Source organism: Peromyscus maniculatus, chromosome 7, assembly GCF_049852395.1.
Source record: "Peromyscus maniculatus bairdii isolate BWxNUB_F1_BW_parent chromosome 7, HU_Pman_BW_mat_3.1, whole genome shotgun sequence".
Taxonomy (NCBI): Eukaryota; Metazoa; Chordata; class Mammalia; order Rodentia; family Cricetidae; genus Peromyscus; species Peromyscus maniculatus.
Genome location: NC_134858.1, coordinates 83,834,619 through 83,855,874, shown reverse-complemented (window position 1 = coordinate 83,855,874; position 21,256 = coordinate 83,834,619). Strand labels below are relative to the sequence as shown.

The 21,256-nt window shown below is 38.6% G+C and overlaps 1 protein-coding gene across 12 annotated transcripts in view; it reads left to right on the top strand.

Moving 5' to 3' along the window:
• The window catches only part of Myo6 (myosin VI), a 143,401-nt gene extending 122,675 nt beyond the window's left edge, over positions 1-20,726 (top strand). For 2 of the 12 annotated variants that reach the window (XM_076576766.1, XM_076576767.1), the window contains 11 exons: positions 1,077-1,285; positions 2,783-2,861; positions 4,346-4,506; positions 5,522-5,560; positions 5,956-5,985; positions 8,636-8,674; positions 11,129-11,232; positions 12,690-12,821; positions 15,526-15,552; positions 18,186-18,404; positions 18,905-20,726. In XM_076576766.1, the coding sequence (XP_076432881.1) occupies positions 1,077-1,285; positions 2,783-2,861; positions 4,346-4,506; positions 5,522-5,560; positions 5,956-5,985; positions 8,636-8,674; positions 11,129-11,232; positions 12,690-12,821; positions 15,526-15,552; positions 18,186-18,404; positions 18,905-19,104 (1,239 nt within the window). In that variant the 3' untranslated portion in view covers positions 19,105-20,726. The remainder of the gene's footprint in view (positions 1-1,076; positions 1,286-2,782; positions 2,862-4,345; positions 4,507-5,521; positions 5,561-5,955; positions 5,986-8,635; positions 8,675-11,128; positions 11,233-12,689; positions 12,822-15,525; positions 15,553-18,185; positions 18,405-18,904) is intronic. The other 10 variants (XM_015998626.3, XM_076576770.1, XM_042281390.2 and 7 more) reach the window with 10 other exon arrangements.
• Positions 20,727-21,256: the final 530 nt, after the last annotated feature.

Below are 21,256 nucleotides of genomic sequence, written 5' to 3'. Positions count from 1 at the left end.
TTATAAAATTAATGTGTCATTGTTGAAAGTGGCAAGAAAATCACCCAAAACTCTTTTCTAGCACCACATTAGGCATTCAGCTAGTATATGTTTGTATTTCCTTTATAATCATACTTTGTATGCATACATTTTTACATAGTTCTCTGCCATAATCATGCATGTCATTTTGTATCACTGCTGTTAGGATACATGATTTGTTGTGGTTAATAAATTACCTTCATAATTTACTTAGCTATTTTAAAAGTAGCAATACATTTTCTTCATTTTTTAAAATGAAAAAGTGGGGTTATTTTTGGTTTCATTTTCAATTGCTTGACTATTAATATGAAAATATTTCCTATAATGCTTGTTATCATATTTCGTCTTTTTCAGTTTCCCCAATTACATGTTAGTTAGGGTTCTATGGGCTTTTCTCAGGGAGCACTCAGAAGTCAACGCACTTAAATTAAACTTTTTGTAGTTCCTGTAGACAGGGTAAATATTAGAGATAGAAAGAAAAAAAATTACCAAGAAAAGGATGAAAATGCTATGAATCAAAAATTTAACCCAGGAAAATCATCCAACAGGTTTTGATGTAATTTCCCAATTGTTCCTTAGGTACTAATTAAATGCTATAAGTAAAGAAAACAAACTTTGACTAAATGAGATAGTCATTCCTTAAAAATAGTTTAAAGCTACGTTTATATAACACCATTCACAGCATGCTACAGCTCTTGATGGCTTGTTTGATAAAACCTAGAGTCAAGTATTTATGTGTGGAGATAGTGTTCAAAGAATGTGTGACTAGCTGGACACGGTGGTGTGCAGGGTAATCCTAGTGTCCATAGCCATTTCCAGGTTACCCTGGGCTATGTGAAACTGTTTTAAAAAAACATATATACGAACATGGATTTGATGGTCAGTTTTTCCAGCTCTTGATATGTATCTTAAAGTTTGTTTTAAATGTGAACCCCCACAAAACATTGAACTTATCATTGTGACCATTTGAAAGTGTACAGTTCAGTAATGTTAAGCATGTCCATATTGCGCAGAGGACGGAACTGCTTAAGTACATGTTTGTCATTTGGCTTTTCAAGTCCACCATGATGACGAGGGAACAAATACAGAAAGAGTATGACGCGCTGGTTAAAAGCTCAGAAGAGCTCCTCAGTGCACTGCAGAAGAAGAAGCAGCAAGAGGAGGAGGCAGAGAGGCTGAGGCGCATTCAAGAGGAGATGGAGAAAGAAAGGAAGAGGTGTGAAGAAGAGGAGAGGCGCCGGCACAAGGAGGAGGAGGAGAGGCGGATGTAAGGCGTTTGCGTGTTCTGACTGGAAGTCTCCAGGGTGATGGATGATGGCTGTCCTAATACTGTATTCCTACTCAGATCAGAGGATTATGAGTTTTTATTTATTTATGTTTTTTTTTTTTTGTGACAGGGATTCAACATGTAGCCCAGGCTGGCCTGGAACTCTCATCCTCCTGCTCTAGCCTTCTGAGTGTGCGGTATACTTACACACCAACATGCCTGGTACAAATTGAACAATTTTAGAGTGAGTTTGAAAAAAATTTAATGCTCATTTTATATAGTTGTATGAAACTGTTAACTACAGGTTGGATGTTCCTGACATGTAAATCTGGAAACTGAAAAAAAATATCTAAAGTCTGAAAAATTTTTGTTACGTTTGTGTGTGTGTGTGTGTGTGTGTGTGTGTGTGTGTGTGTGTGTGTATGTGTGTGTGTGTGTGTGTGACTTCTTTGCCATGGTGTGTATATAGAAGTCAGAGAGCAACTTGTGGGAGTTGGTATCCTCCTTCATCATGTGGTTTCTTGGAATCAGTAGTATCAGTCTTGGTGGCAAGTGCCTTTACCTTCTGAGCCATCCTATTGGCCCTAAAGTCTGAGACTTTTTGAATGAGTGGTAGCACAAACACTTAATTTAATACAATCTAGCTTTATTTTCTTCCTTGGCTTTTGTGGACAGGGTCTTTTAGCCCTGGCTGACCTACATTTTGCTATATAAATGCATATAAATATAAAATAAAATATATAAGTCTGGATGTCCTCAAACTTGTGGCGATCCTCTTGCCACCGCCTCTCAGTGCTCTGTCTATGGGCATGAGCCACCCTGCCCAGAAAATTTTATTTTGTTTAAAACATATTAACCATACATATTAATGGGATTTGTTTGCTACTAACATACATGTGTAGTGTGCATTTGATGTACCCACATACTCCTTTTCTCTTCCTCCCTGTCTCTTACCTGGCAAGCATTCTGTAGCATCCCTGGAAATCACTACTCTGCTTTCAGGTAGAGTTCTCTCTTTTCCTTAAGTTCCCCCATAAGAGAGAACACACGGTTCCTGTGTTTCCTGGCTTATTTCACTTAACACGATGTCCTCCACTTCTATCCATTTTGCTGTAGATGGCAGGATTTCATTCTTCATCCTCTGCTGTGCTCCTGGGCTAATTCTATATCCTAGTCACTGTGAATACATGCTTCTGTTAACAAAGGCATGCAGGTTGCCCTTTTATATGCTAACTTCATTTCCTTGGGCTGTGAACTCATGGTTTCCAAGTTAATCTAGAAGTGCTTTACGTTATGGAAGATGATTGTATTTGCTTTATTTAAGAACTGTTTAGGGGAGTTAAACTTTATGGTATTTGAACCAAGTTGATGATGCGTGTGGTCTGAGGCTGGCTTGGGTCCATCCTGCTCTCTGATGCTTGTTCACTTCTAGCCTGTCTGTCTTCTGAAGGATTTCTCATAGTTAAAATTTTGAAGAGTTCTCTCTCCCATTCTTAGGAAACTTGAGATGGAAGCGAAGAGAAAACAAGAGGAGGAGGAAAGGAAGAAGAGGGAAGACGATGAGAAACGGATCCAGGTATGTGCTCATTGGACTGTGTTTCTATGAAATAGAATCCACAAGTGACGAAAAGACTGAAGCAAACTGGCTTGCCAGAGTAGCTCTCACTGGTTTACCCCAGGGGCTAAAGGCTAATTCTGAAGGGAGTGTGAGGTGGGGCTTTGGTGCTAGGGAAGCGAATTCAAATCCAGGCTTCGTCACTAACAGAAATGGAGACATTATATATATCACAGTGAATTTCTCTTTGTAGAGTGGGGATAAATAATAGTTATATTAAGTGAGTTTTTACATGTTAAAGCTTATAGAACAATTCCTAGTTCAGTAAGCGTTAGTATTGTTACTGCATTGAGGGGAAATTCAGCTAAGCATTCACTTAAATGTGACCTTGGGAACCAGAAAGCATTATGTTAAGTGAGGTAACTGAGGGTCAGGAAGACAAATACATGTGTCCAGGTGGGACTAAGTGTGGGTTCAGGCCAGTACACTAGAAAGGGGCCATGAGACACGAAAAGGAGATGTTAAGGGATAGGGAAAGACAATAGAACAGAGTGGCAGAGAGAATACTGGGAGAGAGGGGGTGCAGGGGGAAAGAGGACAGAGAGATAAGGTAGGGATGGAGAAGTCAACCCCAATGAAATATGTATAAAAACCCCATATGGAAATCTCTTACTTCATAGTAACAAAGTTAATCACAGAAAAAGGGGGTATCAGTTTGAGAGCAGAGGAGACATGGAAGGAGTTGGAAGGAGGGGGCATGGGAAGGTCTGCAGGGATGATAGGCAAGGGGGAAGTGATTCAATAATAATAAATAATAATAATAATAATAATAAAATATATTTTAAAAATTAAAAACTTGCTTAAAAATAACTTGAGTGTTTTGCAGTGTTATTTTGTAACTATAAATAATAATATGAATGAGTTAGTTTTAAGATAGTCCTCAACTCCCAGTTTGGTTTTTTGTTTGTTTGTTTTTCTTTTGGAGACAGGGTTTCTCTGTGCAGTCCTGGCTCTCCTGGAACTGCTCTGTATACAGAGATCCACTGGCCTCTCCTTCCTAAGAGCTGGGATTAAAGGCCCGTGACCCTACCACCTGGCCCTCCACTCCCAGTTTTTAAAGAGGCCTGTCTGAGAATGGTTGCTCAGGTTTCTCTTGTCTGGCTTTCATAGTATATGCTTGTAAGTGGAACAACCACCATTCAGTCCTGCATCCTCTGCACATGTGTTGTTGTTAGCGGCCGATGCTCACGTGACACTGGGGATACTCGTGCTGTGGTCACAGCATGGCGGAGCCCTGCAGCTTCATTTGGCTTTGGGGAAGTGAAGCATTAATGATATCACGGGGCGGCGGGGGTTGGGGGGTGCACTTTGTAAGAGTGAGAGACTTGTGTTTAAGCACTGTCTGTTAGTAGAGAATCTGGCCCGGGCCACTAAGCTTTCCTCGGTTTGAGGTAACAATTGTGAGGATGAAGAGCTCTTGCTAGGTGTGGCTCTCTGTGCTGCAGGCTGAGGTGGAGGCCCAGCTGGCCCGGCAGCGGGAGGAGGAGTCCCAGCAGCAGGCCGTCCTGGCACAGGAGTGCAGGGACCGCGAGTTGGCCCTGCGCATCGCCCAGAACGAGTCTGAGCTCATCAGCGACGAGGCGCAGAGTGACCTGGCGCTCCGAAGGTACTGGGGCTCTGGGTCGACCCTGGCTGGGCTTGCCTGAGCTTCCTGCTTCTCATCTCTATTTGAAGAGGGCCAGGAGAGAGTCGGAGGTTTTAGGTTTTGACATATTGGAAGTAAAAACATTTTAAAGTTAGTTGGGTACTTTTGTACTTAAATGAATGAAACAATTGATTTCCCATTTAGTTATTGAACTGTTAAAACACAAAACCCCAGCTATCACTTAATGGTTGTTCTATTAAGAACAAAACTCAGCTTTATTTCTGAAGTTGTTTAAGGCCATTGTGTACTGGGTAGAAGTTAGTTTCTAATACTTGTTAAATACTGACATAGAAGTTAGAGACTATATTATAGTGCCGCTTAATACATATAAAGTCTTTGGTTTCCTAACACAAATTTGAAACAATACACCACATTCTTAACACTGCAGTGAGGTGCAGTTTACCCTCCCGTGCCTCAAAATAAGAACGATTCCTTTACAAGGAGGAAAGCCGATCTTACAGAATTATTTTAGTTCCTTAGATTCTGAATTATGTCTAGATACTATGGTGGACCAAGTTACAGAAAAGTTAATATTTCTCATTTAAGAACTTTAGAATATAGAAACAGTTATTTTGATTATTCGTTTAAAAAGGCATAACAAATTTGTGAGGGGTATATGCTTTCTATATCCCGAGATGCGAATAGACATTGTAACCTTGGTTTTCAGACTTAGCTGGGGTATATTAAATTATAACCACTAGATGGCGCTATTTGCTTGTAAAAGGAAAGGCAGCGCCATTCAGGTGGTTAGATTTTATATAGGGGCAAAGATGGTTTTCATTCATTTGTTATCACAAGTTTTTCCAGCCTGTGATTATTTGAGCAGCTCTGGAGTCTGAACTGTATATTAAAGTATACGACACTATAAATGAGATGGCTAGGACTGTACACACAAAAGTGACTGTAATGATTACATAAATTATATATGTAATATATATGTATATACATGGCTTCTGCTGTACTAAACGTTTCTTAGTTACTTTTTCAGCTTAAGTTCCTGTCCAGCAACTTCTAAGTAAGATTTGTTTGCACACATGTAATATGTTTTCCAATATCATCTTAATCCTTTACACTTAAGATCCTTGATACAAACTGATAACTTGAAATCACATGAAATTATAGACACATCCAAATTTCTATTAACACCAAATCTCACAGCATATGAATGTCTGAATTTTCCAATCTTAATATATTTGCTCTTTAATTTTTTTACTAATTCCATTAATTTAGTATTTCACAATCCTTCCAATGACTATTTTAAAAACACATTAAAGTCTTAATGATCTTATGTAGATTAAATATAACTTGTAGTTTTAAATCAACGAGTAATTAAAACACAAATTTACCTAATCCAGATTTTTACAGTTCAGAGCTGGTGGTGATATTAACCAAAACATATTCTTTTCACAGAACTAATGGAGCAAGACCCCAAATGACACCGTATGTCATATCTCTTCGTCTCTTTAAAGATTGGGTTTATTTTTTGAGAAGTAGTTCCTTCCTTGGAGTAAATTTTAAATTGCTTCCTTTTATCAAAAGACAATGAAATATTTTTTTCCTACTTTTTCTTGCCTAAGGGAAGTGTTTGGTGCTCAGCCATAATAGCTTGTGAATTTTTTTCTACTGTTGTTTCAACTTTAATACCAACTTGTTTTATGTGTTGTAAATTCACTCTAACATCTTTATAGCAGGTGTGGAAGAGTAAGAATAATTAAAATAGTTTTCAGTGTATGTGGTGATTAATGCTACTAGTACCTGAAGTGGGTCTCCATCGGAGGTTTGTAGGTAACACTTCTTTCATTGTAAGTTTCCTCACAGAGAGAGGCTCTTAATAACACTGGAAAATAACAGAACATACTGTACACATTTAAGGATGTTTATACAACCTGAATTTTAACAGGGTTAAGCCAGTTCTCGACTGTATTGGACTGCAGCATCAAGAGCAGGTGTTTCATAAACAACATGGACTGTGTCAACAGCTCCCTGAAGACACATGGGAAGGAGAAAGGGCAGCCATTCACAGTGAAATGTTAATTATGGTGCTTGCATAGTTGCTATAGAAGACATGACCCATGATCAGATGTTTCTTCTTACATAGAAAATCCCCATGAATACTATAGCTAGAAATGGAAACTGATAGGAGACTGTCTCATGAGCTCCAATGCTACAGCATCACGGACATTCCTCTCCAGACTTTCAAACAAAACTAGGCATAATCTCTTCTCAGTTATACAATGTTTGCATCTGCATAAAAGCTGTGTATTAAAGAATAAAAATTGTGCATAGAAACTATGCAGAAATATGTTATTAACATCGAAAACAATTTGCATGTAAAATGTATTTTTGTGCGTATGCTTCACTTTTATGTGTCCAGCATACATGTTGATCTTATGTGGGTCAGAGGACAGTTCCTGTGCAGGACACTTACGTTCCTGACCCAACATCTCAACAGGCACCAGGACTGCAAACTTGCAGCATTGTTATTACATAAGCAGCAACCAGAAATTCAGAATACATGCTGAGTGGCCACTGTTTGCTCTCCCTCCATTAGAACAACTACTTTATAGTTGTCATGTGAGCTTGCTAAGTCAACACTGTAATTAATGTCTAAGGTGAAACTGCAAGCATTTGCAGGTAGCTCAGCACAGCCAGAAGGCGAAAGTACCTAGAAACCAGGGCCAGTGTGGCTCAGCGAATCGCCTGTAGTTGGTGAAGAACCTGGTGTAAAATTAATGAGGATCAGGGAGAAAAGTGACTTGGTAGAAGTTGTCTCTTGGAGACATTTCTCCAAGATCAACAGACCGACCATGTGATAAGAGCTTTGAAAAGTGATTTGACTTCTTGGAAACCTGCTATGAATAAACAAACAGATGGAAGGCACTTTAGGAGAAAGAGATGGTAAAAACAGACAGAAGTTTTGAGGCAGAAAGAACAATAGAATTACACATATTTAAAAAACTATACTTTTAGAAAGTTACAAAATTATGACAAACTGATAGTTTTAGGAGAGATGGATGGTATATTGCTGAAAAGATAATTTTATTAGATTATATGTGCATAGTTTATTTCGTGGGTTTCCTCTTTGCTGGTCAGCTTCCACAAGTTTAGTGTCTCCTACTGTGCTTGCTTGGACAACTCTCCACCAATACCACACACACACACACACACACACACACACACACACACACACACACACACACACACACTGAATGCAAACCCCTGCCCCCTAAGCAGAGTTCCAGCTCTTTGCAGGCATCTAGGAAACTGTACCCACAGCCAATTCATCCATCTTTTTAACTTGTGATTTTTATTTATTTATTTTTTTTACTGAAGTGCTTGTTGGACGAATAGAACATATATGAAAACGATTAATTGTGAAGGGGAAAAAAAGCAAAGGACAGGGATGAAATGAAATCAAGAAAGTGTTGGTTTCTTGAGCCCGATGAAACTGTCACTCTGCTTCACAGAATTAAGCAAATGCTGAGAAAAGTGACAGTCTCCTGAGTAATTAAAGAAATAGCAGCTTTTTCTTTTAGATGTACTTATCCTTGCAAGGTCAGACTGCATCAGGTATTTCATTTAACAAGTGCTTGTATTGATTTTCTTCTTTCCTTTTTTAAATATACACTCTGATTTGGAACTGAAGATCTCTAGACTGTTATTCGAGCCTATCAGCTTGGTTTACCCCCATGAAGCTTTGTCTAACTAACAAAAATGCACTAAGCATCTTTGGTGCAAAAATCCTTGTACAGCATCTACATCCTGCCAAGTTTTCTGCATGCATTTAGAGTATGCTATTTATATTCTGCACATAAAAAATACCACCGAAGCATGGCCCTCATGAAATTTTATCTGGAGGTTTTTGCACAGTGATGGAGATGTGTTCAAATAATTTTAAACCCAAAGATCTTGGCATGTTTTATGGGTAGAATTATGGGAAAATATGTCATTAATAGATACCTTGCAAAGTAAAGTGAATAGTTACAGTATTGATAATATTAAAAATGAAGTATATTTTCATATATTTTAAGCAATTTATGTGATGTGCTTTATGTATAATTGTGTTATATTATCATATTTTTTCTTATAGGGAACAAATGGCCAAAGAAATGTCAGAAATTTTGAGTAGGTTAGTGCAGTGTGTTTACAGAAATAAATACTTACTACAAAAATCATATTTTTAATTTCCTTTTGATTATTTGGACTAGAACTTGTTGTATGAAATATGGCATGTAACATTTCTGTATGAGAAATAACATCCTAACACAGAGAGAAGCAACATTCTTCTAACCCATGTTTCTCACTGAGGACACAGCTGGCATTTGGGATGGGGCAAGTCTTCACGGGGGCTGGGTTGTGCTCTCAGTCTCACCCCATGGCATGAGTACTTTGGAACCCGCCCTGGGGATGGGAGTGCTATAGTTTGGGAGCCACATGGGCTTGCCGAGGGGGATGTAAGCGTGTCTCTTAAACACGAATACCAGTTTAAAATCCACTGGTGCAAAGTGAATTTCCAAATAAAATAACCATAATTTTTTTGGGGGGGGGAGTTTGAGCCTAGCCTTTAATGGCTGTGCTATTTCTCCAGCCTTAGTTTATAGTTTATAAAAGTAGAATTGAATGAACACTATTCAGTCAACTTTAAATTTTCAAGATTAATTAAAGTGCTAAGTTAGTAGATCTTAAAAGTCAAGTAAATTCTATTACTATTTTAATGTTTGTGTGATTGTCTTTATGATAAGGCTAATCAGTAGATTATACTTTTATTTTATGATTTTAATAATACAGAGATGGGGAGAAGAGCATTTTCATGCTTAAGTTCATTTACTACTTCTAACTCCAAATGTGTTTTTAGCAGGTTTAGTAATATGAATGAAAAGCTAGTATTACATTTTATGCGATAATAATTTGAATTCAGTATTTTTTTCAGAATGTATCAAAGCACAATACACACATGTACACACACATATGTATATACTAGTCTCTTCTATATATTTGACTATCAAACTATATATTATATAAGTTGACTTTATTTTCAAAACAAAACAGAAAAACATAATAATTTTCAGTTACTGTCCTAGAAAACATTCTTAAAAGAGTAAGAGGAAAAAGTGATTTTTTTTTCTTTTAGCCACTTTACTGGATGGCAGCTTAGAGATGTAGAAAAGATTTTCATAAGCATTAAAAAATAAAGCACTGGTAAGAATAATAGTTCTTGCAGACACAGAGCTGGCTCTTTAAAAAATTTTTACTGTGTACTCATTGTACACATATGCGTTCCATAAGGACATTTTCATACAACTATCTGTTGAGCATATTTCTGCCATATCCCACCCACTCTTATTTTGCCTGTCCCTCCTGTTAGTCCCTTTGTCCCCTAGACAGTTAAATGTCTACTTCCATTTCATAGATACATACATGATTTTATTTATCTGTATAAAACTCAGAAATCAAAAATAAGAGAAAATGTGATATTTATCTTTCTGAGACCGACAATTCATTAATGTGATTCTTTCCAGTCACATACATTTTCCTGCAAATCCTGACATAATTTGGTTCTATTGTTGGAGGCCTAGGTTTTCTCGGGAGCTCACACTTGACTCTTAGGGCTTAGGCTTAGGAATGAAAAGCTATACGCAAAATTGCCAGTTATACAACTTGGTAGAAATGCAGATTCTGCAGTAAAACAGATGTCAACCATAAAATGAAGGAAGTTATACTAGGACCTGTTATTGGTCGGTCGCTCCTACATATGTGAGGTCACTGTGTCAAAGAGTTTTAAGTATGTAGCAAGAAATATGCCATTTTATCCCCCAAAATATACACATAGGCCTTTAAAGGAGGCAAAGGTATCTTACTTCATTTTAAGTTTAATAGTAAAAGTGTAATTTCTATCATCTCAGGAAAGGTGATATCTTTTAATTTTTTTTATTTTGTTGAAAATAGATTTTTTTTTTCAAATAATGTATCCTGATTTACAGCTCTCCCTTTCTCTACTCTTCCTGGTTCCTCCCCACCTCCCCTCTCACTGGATCCTTTCTGTCTCTCATTAGAAAACAGATAGGTTCCTAGGGGATCTTAATAAAATAAAATATAACGCGATGAAACAAGCACCTCCAGTAGGACAAAACAAATAAGCAGAAGGAAAAGAGCTCAAGAAAAGACACAAGAAGGATGTTGTATTTTCAAAGAGGGTTTTCCAATAACGTCAGTCACTCAGTGTCTCTATCTCGGCCAGTTTGCTGGGATGGCTATTCTTTCAAAATGTAAAATGGCGAGAGATGAGCACATGCTCTCAGGAAGCTTGCCTTCATTGTCCTTTTTAAGAGGGAGGTTTTCCAGGTAGAAGATGGTAAGGGTGGGGTGGGGCTTACTTGTGTGATACCCAAGAGGCGGGATTTTAGCTCCTCAGTGTTTATTTACCATAACATCTGTGTTCCTTCTTTTCATGTTTTGAAATCTGATGTGTTTAACCTCTTTCTTGGTTACATTGAGCTTACAATAAATCATGAAGCTTGACTCTGAGTGCCTGCTCCTTAGTCAGTATATTTCTTGTTTAAATATGTAAAATTTATGATTACAGAGGTCCTGCTGTACAAGCTACCAAGGCAGCTGCTGGTACCAAGAAACATGATCTTAGTAAATGGAAATATGCAGAACTACGTGATACTATCAATACTTCTTGTGGTGAGTGCAGGGAGAAGATGAAGAGGAGGGGTCTGTACCAGTGCCAGTAAGATAAATCCCTAGACTGGAGTGTGTGCGTGTGCATACGTGTGTGTATGCGTGTGTGTGTGTGTGTGTGTGTGTGTACAAAGTACCTATGCCAGCATATTTGTTATTCTTTGTTCCCTTGAAAATGAAGACATAATTTAGCCACAAAATCAAATGAAAGATATGTATTCTAGTTTCCTTCCTGTTGTTGTGATAAAATACCCTGACAAAAAGGAAGTCAGGGAGAAAGGGTTTATTGTTGCTCGTAATTCCAGGTTACAGTCCATCAGAGTGCAGGACAAGGAGGCTAAAACAGCTGGTATCACACCCACCATCAGGAGCAGAAAGAATAAATGCGCACGCTGTACTTGTCTGGCTTGTTCACTGTTACACAGTCCTGGTACAAACCTAGGGGATGCTGCTGACCACGATGGCCTGCACCTTCTCTCAGCAGTTAACACAGTCAGGACAGTCTCCCACAGACATGTCCACAGACAGACTAGCCTGATCTAGCCTGTGTCTCTTTGAGACTCTTTTCCCAGGGGATTCTAGATTATCTCAGGTGGACAATTAAAACTAGCCACCTCAGCATGATTATTGAATTAAATGCATTTGCCCATTTCTTACCTAGGTCACAGAAAAGGAACAAATAAAAGTTATGACTTGGGCTATATTGGTGACTGGTTCTTCTAATGCTAATCATAATGGTTAAATAGTTGGCTATCTGGATCTTTTCTATGAAGCCAGAGTAATGAATAACAATGTAACCATTCCTTTTTTATCTTGCTTCCCCCCATCCCCCAGAGAAGAACAGTTCATATGAGAGACTATTCAGAGGCTCACACAGTTAGAGTCTTGTTTTTTTTTTTTTTTTGGTTTTTCGAGACAGGGTTTCTCTGCGTAGCTTTGCGCCTTTCCTGGAGCTCACTTGGTAGCCCAGGCTGGCCTCGAACTCAGAGAGATCCGCCTGGCTCTGCCTCCCGAGTGCTGGGATTAAAGGCGTGCGCCACCACCGCCCGGCTAGAGTCTTGTTTAAACCACAGTGTTTAAGGTCAGGACACTGACTAGTGATGGGGAGCTCTTGCTATGTTCCTGTCCTCTGAGAACAGCATCTTATAAATGTGAAAATGTGGTGCATTTAACTCTTGCTTGTATTTGAGCACATTTATTCCTTTTAAAAACCTTTCTGATTCTATTTCTTCATATAAAAATACCTATTTAGTTTAGAGGTGAACAAATGATATAGGATAGTAATAATATGTAATTAATAATCTGTAACTGTGAAAGATTGTGAAATGTTCACTTTTTGCTCACTTTTTATCTTGCACTGTAAATTAAAAACCTGTTATATACACCTGTTTATGGCTATGGAATAATTATGTCAGATGAATCATTTAGGATGTTAATTTTTCTTTCTATGTAATCAATAGATATTGAGCTCCTGGCAGCGTGCAGAGAAGAATTTCACAGGAGACTGAAAGTGTATCATGCTTGGAAATCCAAGAACAAGAAGAGAAATACTGAAACAGAGCAGCGTGCTCCCAAGTCTGTTACTGATTATGGTAAAAACAAATCTGTACTTTTCAATGTTCCAAGTATATTATATATAAATGCATGTAGCTATACATGATTTTTTTGAGTAAAATAGTCAACATAAATTTCTCATATTGTGATCTAGTGAACATGATACAACCATGATGACCTGTCTTATAAGAAGTTATACAATACTAAGTATATAGTTCCACACATAAACGCATACGCACACACGTCAGTATTATGTGTGGAGGGCTGGTGATATGCTGAGACCAGTATTTGCCTGGCATGTGCTGTTCTCAACATAGCAAAAAGTCTAAACAAACAAAATGCTTACATGTGAATATGTCAAGGTTACTATTTACTATGATCAGTTTATTCTGGATGCCCATGAGCTTACATATGAAAATTAGCATTTTTATATTGTTAACCAGGGTCTCATTTTGAAATTTAATCTAGCTCAGTTTTTAGAGTAGTTCTTCAAATAACTAAATATACTTATATTTTTAATATGGAGATATACATCCCTTCTGGTGCCTTCATGGGATAATGGCCTAGTAAGGAAAGAATTGGTTCTTGTTCTCCACTACCATGCTGTCTTATTTAAAAAAAGGTTCACTGAAAATTTGATTTTATAATATTGTGAGTTTTGCCCAGATGCAGGAAACCACGTGTTCACTTGAGCCAGAAAGTGGGCAGTGCAGGCTCACCAGAGCATGGCAGACTGTCACGATGGCTCAGATGACCTGCAATATGAGCTACATCTTCAGTTTTTAAAAAGGTTTATTTTTGTCTTGTGTATGGGTGTTTTCCCTGGATGTATGTGTGTGCACCACAGGTGTGCAGGCCAGAAGAAGGTCTTGGATCCTCTGGAACTGGAGTTACAGATGGTTCTTAGTTGCTGTGTGGGCTGGGCATTGAACCTGGGTCCGCTCAAAGAGCAGCCCGTGCTCTTAACCACTGAGATATCTCTTCAGCCCCAGTTTTTTAAAATTTACAACAGTAACTGGAATTTCATGTGTCACCTTGATACTTTTATACCATCATAATTTTTCTTAATTCAGATTAGCATCAAAGTTAACACTTGACCGTGCGGTTTAGCAATGTATTGAGCTTGAGTTCTTGGGTGTCGTTTTAAATTCTCACTGCTTTCCAGGGAAATAAATGTGATATTTAATCAAATTCAGTTAAGGTAGGACCTCAGTGCTTCTCAGTTGTAGCAGAGAGTTGTTGAGGTTGTTATCGTTGATAAGGGAGACAGTGCTGGTGACTCTTCAGGGTCTGTTTTCGGCAAATTTTAATAGGATGAGGGCGTGGGGGATCATCTAGAGCTGAGATATGGTCAGCTTTGAAAGGTTGAATGACCGTGAGTTCAAAACTCTCCTTCAACGTTTTCTCTGTATTGGAAATGACAGTATGGCTTTATGACCTGTTCATGGTTTATGTATTAAGGTTTTGCCAGAAATCATGTTTGTTTTGTATATAACCCATGCCCCCCCCCCCCCCCCACACACACAAGAAAAGCAAATGGGCTCTTCCTTTAGCTCTACTGTTCTTCGCTGTAAACATTTTATGATCACCTTTACCTTGACAGATTCTCACTGTCTTGTGAAATGCACACATCTGAGTAAGGAAACCACAAATGAAGGGGGTTTTGAATCGAACTTTGCTACTTTTATTTTTAATCTACTTTTGTCCCCAAATGGAGCAAATAACATCTTGCTGCTGTAAGTACAGTATTAGGTCAGGAAAATTTCTTAAGAGTCCTATCCAGGAGTAAAAGCAAGCAAGAATTTTACACACCTACAATCAATATATTAGCATTCAGAAAGTTTTTAGAACAAAAATCTACTTCTGCCTGTAAAGCAAGTATCATCTTTTCTCTGTGTATTTTTCTTATATAAGATTCAGTCTGACACGGGAAGGAATGTTCCAGAAAGGAGAGGTGAGAGGTGTCAGGGTTAGGGTCATAGGTCAATGGAGAAGAGTCTGTGCTGTGTAGGCTTTGTATTTAGATGTATTGAAATTCATTTGAAAATGTAAAATGAGGACACTTTATAATTCACAAAAACAAAACTTGGTGTCCTTGAGCATAAGAGTAATATATTGATAAACTTTGGTAAGTTTTACAGCAATGAATAAGGAGCATTTGTCCCCTTTCCTGGGCTGACTGATAATGCTCATCTCATTTACCACACAAAGAGATTTTCATAAATAATTTTGGACAGTGGCAAATCACCTAGTGAGTATTTAAATTGCTTCAAACCATGATTTTTGAAAATCATTTAATCCAAGTTTCTATAATAAAATACATAAGTTTAAGATTTAAGTAGTTTGAAGAAATTAGAATATATTGACTGTCTGAAAACAGCACTGCTCGTTATTATTAGTTAGGGTTTCAAGTCCTAAAATTATAAATGAAGTAAATTTTTAAATTTCTGTACTCTTCACCTGTGCCTCAAACAGAATTTCATAAACTATAATTAATTATTTATGTTGCCTCCCTCCCTCCCTCTCCTCATGTCTTTCTTTCTTCTATGCTTTCTAAAGCGATTTTTAAAAATCAGAGCACCATGTATGTGTAGACCAGTCTTTGAGTTCTTTGCTACTGATAGAATATTTGCATGTTGGTCACCACCTGAGTTGATGGGACAGATTTACAAATTAGAAAAATGCTCATTCATCAGCTTTGGCATTGTCATCCTTTCCTCAACATACAATATTTGTTCACAGATTTTGCGCCATTTTTGAACAATTCACGTAAGTCAATGGGTGGTAACTCATGAACTAACTGGAAGAGGGGTTAACATACTCTATAGAGCACTAACTTTCTGCCAAGCACCGTTTTGCTACGTTGTAAGTGGAGTTGTAGCATATTAAAGACACCTGCCTACATTACGATATATCTTAACTTGAGATATGATACATTTTCTCAGATCAATCCAAAACATGTGTGCAGAACAATGATTGACTGAATGATGGTATCCTCTGCCCAATTTCATGCATTTAAAACTGGGTGTGTATACCACTTACTGTAGCAAAATGCTGTCTTCACTTCCCAGCTGACCTTCTAGAAGAAAGACTAACTCTTAGGTGCTGGTTGCAGATGCTGCGCTGTGATGGTACCTGTGTTTCTGTCCAGGGAGATTTGAGTTCTTTGTAGTAATATGTACAAATTTACTAATGACTCCTACAGGAAGAGGGAGATAACTTCCTGTGATGCACATTTCCTTCCATACTTTAGAGACTTTGGACCACCTTTACCTATAGTAAGGTCCTTGAGTTGAGCAGTTATATTCATTTGCCAGCCTGCTGGGCCTGATTTTTCTAAGTGCTTCCTACAATTTATATTTTTGTTTTATTGTTTGAAGCATTGATTGTCTCACTGTTAGCTATCTCAGACTGGCCTCAGCCTTCCAAGCGCCAGGGCTTATTTCTTTCCCTCCGACTTTTAAAGTGGGCATGGTTGGAGGAAAGCAAACTGTTGAAAAGATTGGTGGCAAGATTTTAATGTCTGGTGTTTTAAACTTAACCAAAGTTCCTCACTCTTTTCAGTAAAATTTAAGTCTCTTGTTACTAGAAAAGGCTATTTTACTCAGCGTATTAACTTCAGGAGGCAGTTATCTTAGAAAATAAGTTAGTGAATAGAGACTGTCAATGTCCTAGTAAATTTCCAATCACTCATTTACTACCCAGAAGGGTTGGTGTTTTCAAATTATTTATTACTTAATTTTTCGAGGTGTGCGGGGGGGGGGGGGGGGCTACTTCGGTAGCCCTGGTTGGCCTAAAGCCAGTGTTTCTAAACTTCAAGTGTGATCACTGAGTTGCCAAGAACAATGGACAGACCAGGAAGAGAACACAAACCCATCTTGATTTCTGTGCTGAAGGCCATGCGGGTCCTAATGTCTCTAACAAAACTGGCCCCTCATTCTTTCACAGGCACGTGTGGCCTTATGTGCTTTTTTGCTTTTTCTGATTTGCAAATAAATAAATCTAACTTTCCATAAGCTGTTGCTGTTTCTTGGGGCAAAAACTAGAGCAGGAGTATTTTCATCCTGTTGGTGTTTTTGCAAGTTCTCAGAAAAGCCATGTGGCTGTGCGTGGTTTTTATGTGTTGTCTACTCTTTCCTGGATGCTCTTTGGTTTTCATACTGAGGTTCTTAGGACTGTAGTAAATCGTTGTCTACTTTCAAAGCTAAGATATAAAGCATGTAAACAGCCTCACCTGAGTTATGCTGCCCAGAATGTGAAGCCATTGCTCTAGGAAAGTGTTTACATTTGCACACTAAATAAAAGCCCAGTCATTCAGTGCTGAATTGAGCAAGGCTTAGAACTAGTTAAAAAGGAAGAAGTTTTTCTTCCTGTTGGCAAGGAAACCCATATAGGATTCACATTCCACTTATTTCAGTGGGTTTTCTGCAAGAGAAATCTCATTTCAAAGTGAAATTTTTGAGGAAAGGGTCATACTTACTGCTATAGATAGAGTTTTTTGGGGGGCAGGTTTATCTCAATACTGTTATCTGTGCTATCTTGGCCTTTAAAAAACCCAAAGTAAGTAAAAAAGAAAAATTTTGAATGGATTTTTCTTTTTGAGGAAAATATAATTAAGCGAACAATCTTTCTAATTTTAAAATTGCTATTTACTTATTTTTAAGTAGTCAAATATAAGTTATTCTTCAACTTTAACTTGAAATCCTGTAGGAAAAATAATACTAGACTGTTTACCTGGTATGTGAATTAATTTGGGGTTACTGATAAGTCATTTGTGGGAATCCGGTAAGGGCTTTGTTGCCTCTGGTGGCGGTAGCTGTGGTGGTGGTGGCGGCGGCGGCACCTGTGTGTGTTTGTGTGTGTGTGTGTGTGTGTGTGTGTGTGTGTGTGTGTGTGTATACCATACTTTTGTGTGTGCACAATGCTTTAGCATGTGTAGTGTGCATGTACACAATGATTGAGTGTGTATACCAAGTATGCACAATGCTTGAATATGTGTATGTATGCCATGTGTGTATATAATGTGTAAATGTGTACGTGTACCACGCGTGTGCACAATACTTGAGTGTGTGTACTGTGCATGACTATGTATGTATATATACATGTGTGCACAATAATTGAATATGTGTGTGTGCACTGTGCATATGCACAGTGCTTGGGCATGTATATGAATACATGCACATTCATAGTGCCAAGAAACATCTTTTGGCAAAGACAAATTCTAAGAAATCCTACTCTGAATCTGATTCATTAATAGGCAGCTAATACTGACATTTTAAATTTCCTTGTAGGAATCTCTGTTCTCCCCTCCCCGCTTTAAAATTCTCGGTGTATTTTAGGAATGATGTCTGTTTTCTTTTCCCACGGGCGGCTGGTGTAACATTGCCTGTTCTGTGTAATAGCTCAGCAGAACCCTGCAGCTCAGCTCCCTGCCAGGCAGCAGGAGATTGAGATGAACCGACAGCAGCGTTTCTTCCGAATCCCGTTCATCCGCCCGGCTGACCAGTACAAAGACCCTCAGAACAAGAAGAAGGGCTGGTGGTATGCCCATTTCGACGGACCGTGGATTGCTCGGCAGATGGAACTCCACCCTGACAAGTCACCCATCCTTCTTGTAGCTGGTGTGTATAATTCACAGGAAAAAAAATCAGACAAAAAGGGATGATAAAGCCTTGGATGAAACATTCTGATATATAATGTAATAAGTCAGTCACTGGGTTTCAGAGTTGAATGACAGAGCCTTGCAGTTCAGTTGCAGTTCTGGTTGACGGAAGATTAACTGACTGATTTACAAAGCAAAATTGGTTTTATGCCTGTTTAGAAGAACATAAAAATATGTTCTAAGAACTTGTCATTGGTGTTTAATTCTGTCTCTAGTTTTATACTGGCTTTTTCGTATTAACCCTGATGACTTCTTTGATCAATGGTGGGGGTTTATAAATTTTGAGAACCCTTAGTAGGGGCAAATTTAAGTGATTTCTGGAGAACTTAATAAGATTTCCATCTTAGAGAAATAGTTATAGGCTCTCAAATCTGTGAGAATTGTTAGGTGTTCCAGGAATAGCACTCATAAAAATGCTGTGCAAAGAGATGGTAATTTTGTGATGTCTCCTGTCTGCAGGCAAGGATGACATGGAGATGTGTGAGTTGAATCTCGAGGAGACGGGTCTGACTCGGAAGCGTGGTGCTGAGATCTTGCCCAGACAGTTTGAAGAGATCTGGGAGCGCTGTGGAGGCATCCAGTACCTTCAGAGCGCCATCGAGAGCAGGCAGGCCCGGCCCACCTATGCCACGGCCATGCTGCAGAACCTGCTCAAGTAGACCGCGGGCTCCCAGCCCCGCCCTGGCCGCACAGGCAGGGAGGTGATCAGAAGGCTCACCATATCCTTGCTCCCTGTAGAACGCCTTATGCAAAGTGAACAGGTTTTTATTAATCATGGAGTTTGTTAATTTGTTCAAGGTTAATTAAGGTTGAGGTAGTGGATTCAGGACCAAAAAAGAGAATAGCCCTGATCCCAGCGGTGACTCCGGCTGTCCTCCTGCCTTCTGCACGGGGACAGCATCCATACTTCTCACTCTCTGCACACTGACGACCTTAAGTCCGTGGTGATTATTGTCAAGGATGAGCCTTTTTTTAAATTTCAAAATATTTAATTTTTTTTAAAAGGATGACACAGTGCCTTTATAACTGGGGTAATGAAATCTTAGCTTAATTTTGTGCAAGAATTAAGGTACTTAAAATGATTAAGGCACAGAAGTTTTGGGTCTAAAAGTTGCATTTTGTCTGCTTTCTCAGAAACCCATGGAAATGGATTTACCTCTTCCTGCAGTGTGCTTAGCCTGAGTGAAGCCCGAGTTCTAGATTCTGGAAAGAGCCTTAATGTATAGAATGTATTACATGCAGAAGAGGTGCTGGGCATATGCAGCATCGACGTAGGGCGCTTTTCGCCAAGCTCTGTGTTCCTCTTGGAATCTCCTAATTCATGGTTGAGTCAAAGCAATGCAGATCATTTGAATGACTGGAAGTTCTGATACAGCGTTGTTTCATTTTGGAAGGGGGTACAGGGTGAGGTGGTGCTGTGACCTTACCGGACCAAATTCAGATCCCGTCCCCACCCCATCTCAACTGTAATTTTTCAGTTCAAACCTTGTCTAAGTTATTTCCTGTGATTTAAGCTGATGTACTGCTTCAGACTTTTCTCGTCCCTGTCCCTTTTCTGGGCATCTGTTTTGGTCTTTGAAATGTGGTAATTGTAGGGCTGTTTTGTAAACTTGGTAACTCAGAAGTCCTTGTACCGAGGCAGGGCTTGTTTCATGCTGCAGGCGGTTTTTAAAACACTCCTTCTGTGTGCTGTTGGTCCTGATCAGATGTCAGCAGCTGGAGCTTATATTTATGACTTTAATATTAGGAACTTAGAGACAAAACCACATCAAGGAGTTATGGTGACGCCCAAAGGAGTCTTTGTTTGTATTTTAGAATAAAAGTAGAAAGTAAAATTATTCTTTACACTCCCTTTGTTTTTAAATACCCTAACCTTTGAAATTTCAGGGGGGTTTTTTTCTTTAGAAAGATACCTCAGTTAGGAAATATCTACCAGCTGATGAGATTAATGTGTAGCAGCCGCAGATTCTTTTGTCACATGCTCCTCTCAAAATGTCTTAGTACTGAAGTACTTATTTATTATGATACTGTGGAAATGATTGTTCTGTGTTAAGGAAGTTAAATGGCCCTACCTATACTAATAATTGAAAATGTGAATGGGGTTTTCTTCTGGAGCTTGTCTTATTGCTTAGACTCATACAGCATTCGGTCATTTGGTGATTGGTGGCAGAAGGTGTAGTTCCTGAAATAAACAACCTATTTTTTCTCTTTCATCTCTCCCCTGTGATTGGTGTCTTTATTTGTGCAGGATAGCAAATAAACTTTATTTTCTAATCATCAATGAGTAGTATAGTCTTTGAAAAAAATCTGGGGGCCTAATTGATTGTTAGTGACTTATCAGCTCAGCACTATTTTCTGAAGCACTTTTATGTATCTTCTGGATCCGTAAATTAGCACTAGATGAAAAATTAATCAAAAAGTGGAAATTATTATGACAGAATTTAAAAATTTAAAAAAATGTATAGGAAATATAGGTCAGCAAAACATTGTTGAAAGGTTTTTTTTTTGTGTGTGTGTGTGTGGATTTTGACTTTGGTAATTCTACAGTTAACTGTCAAACCGTTTTCTTCCTAATGATGTCACCCAGTTGTCCTACAGTTTTTCTGTTTCAAGTGTCTCCTGAGTTAATTTTGCCAAGCAGGAGAACTGCCCTAATTCAGGCAGGCCTTGAGCCTTCTACATGTCATAGCATAGCACTCAGATCCTTCCAGACACACTTCAGGACATCATTTTTGGGGACACAGCAGAAACGATGTTCTACAAGATGCTGATCCAGCTTCTCTTCCAGGTTTTGTAGGTTCAGATCCACAA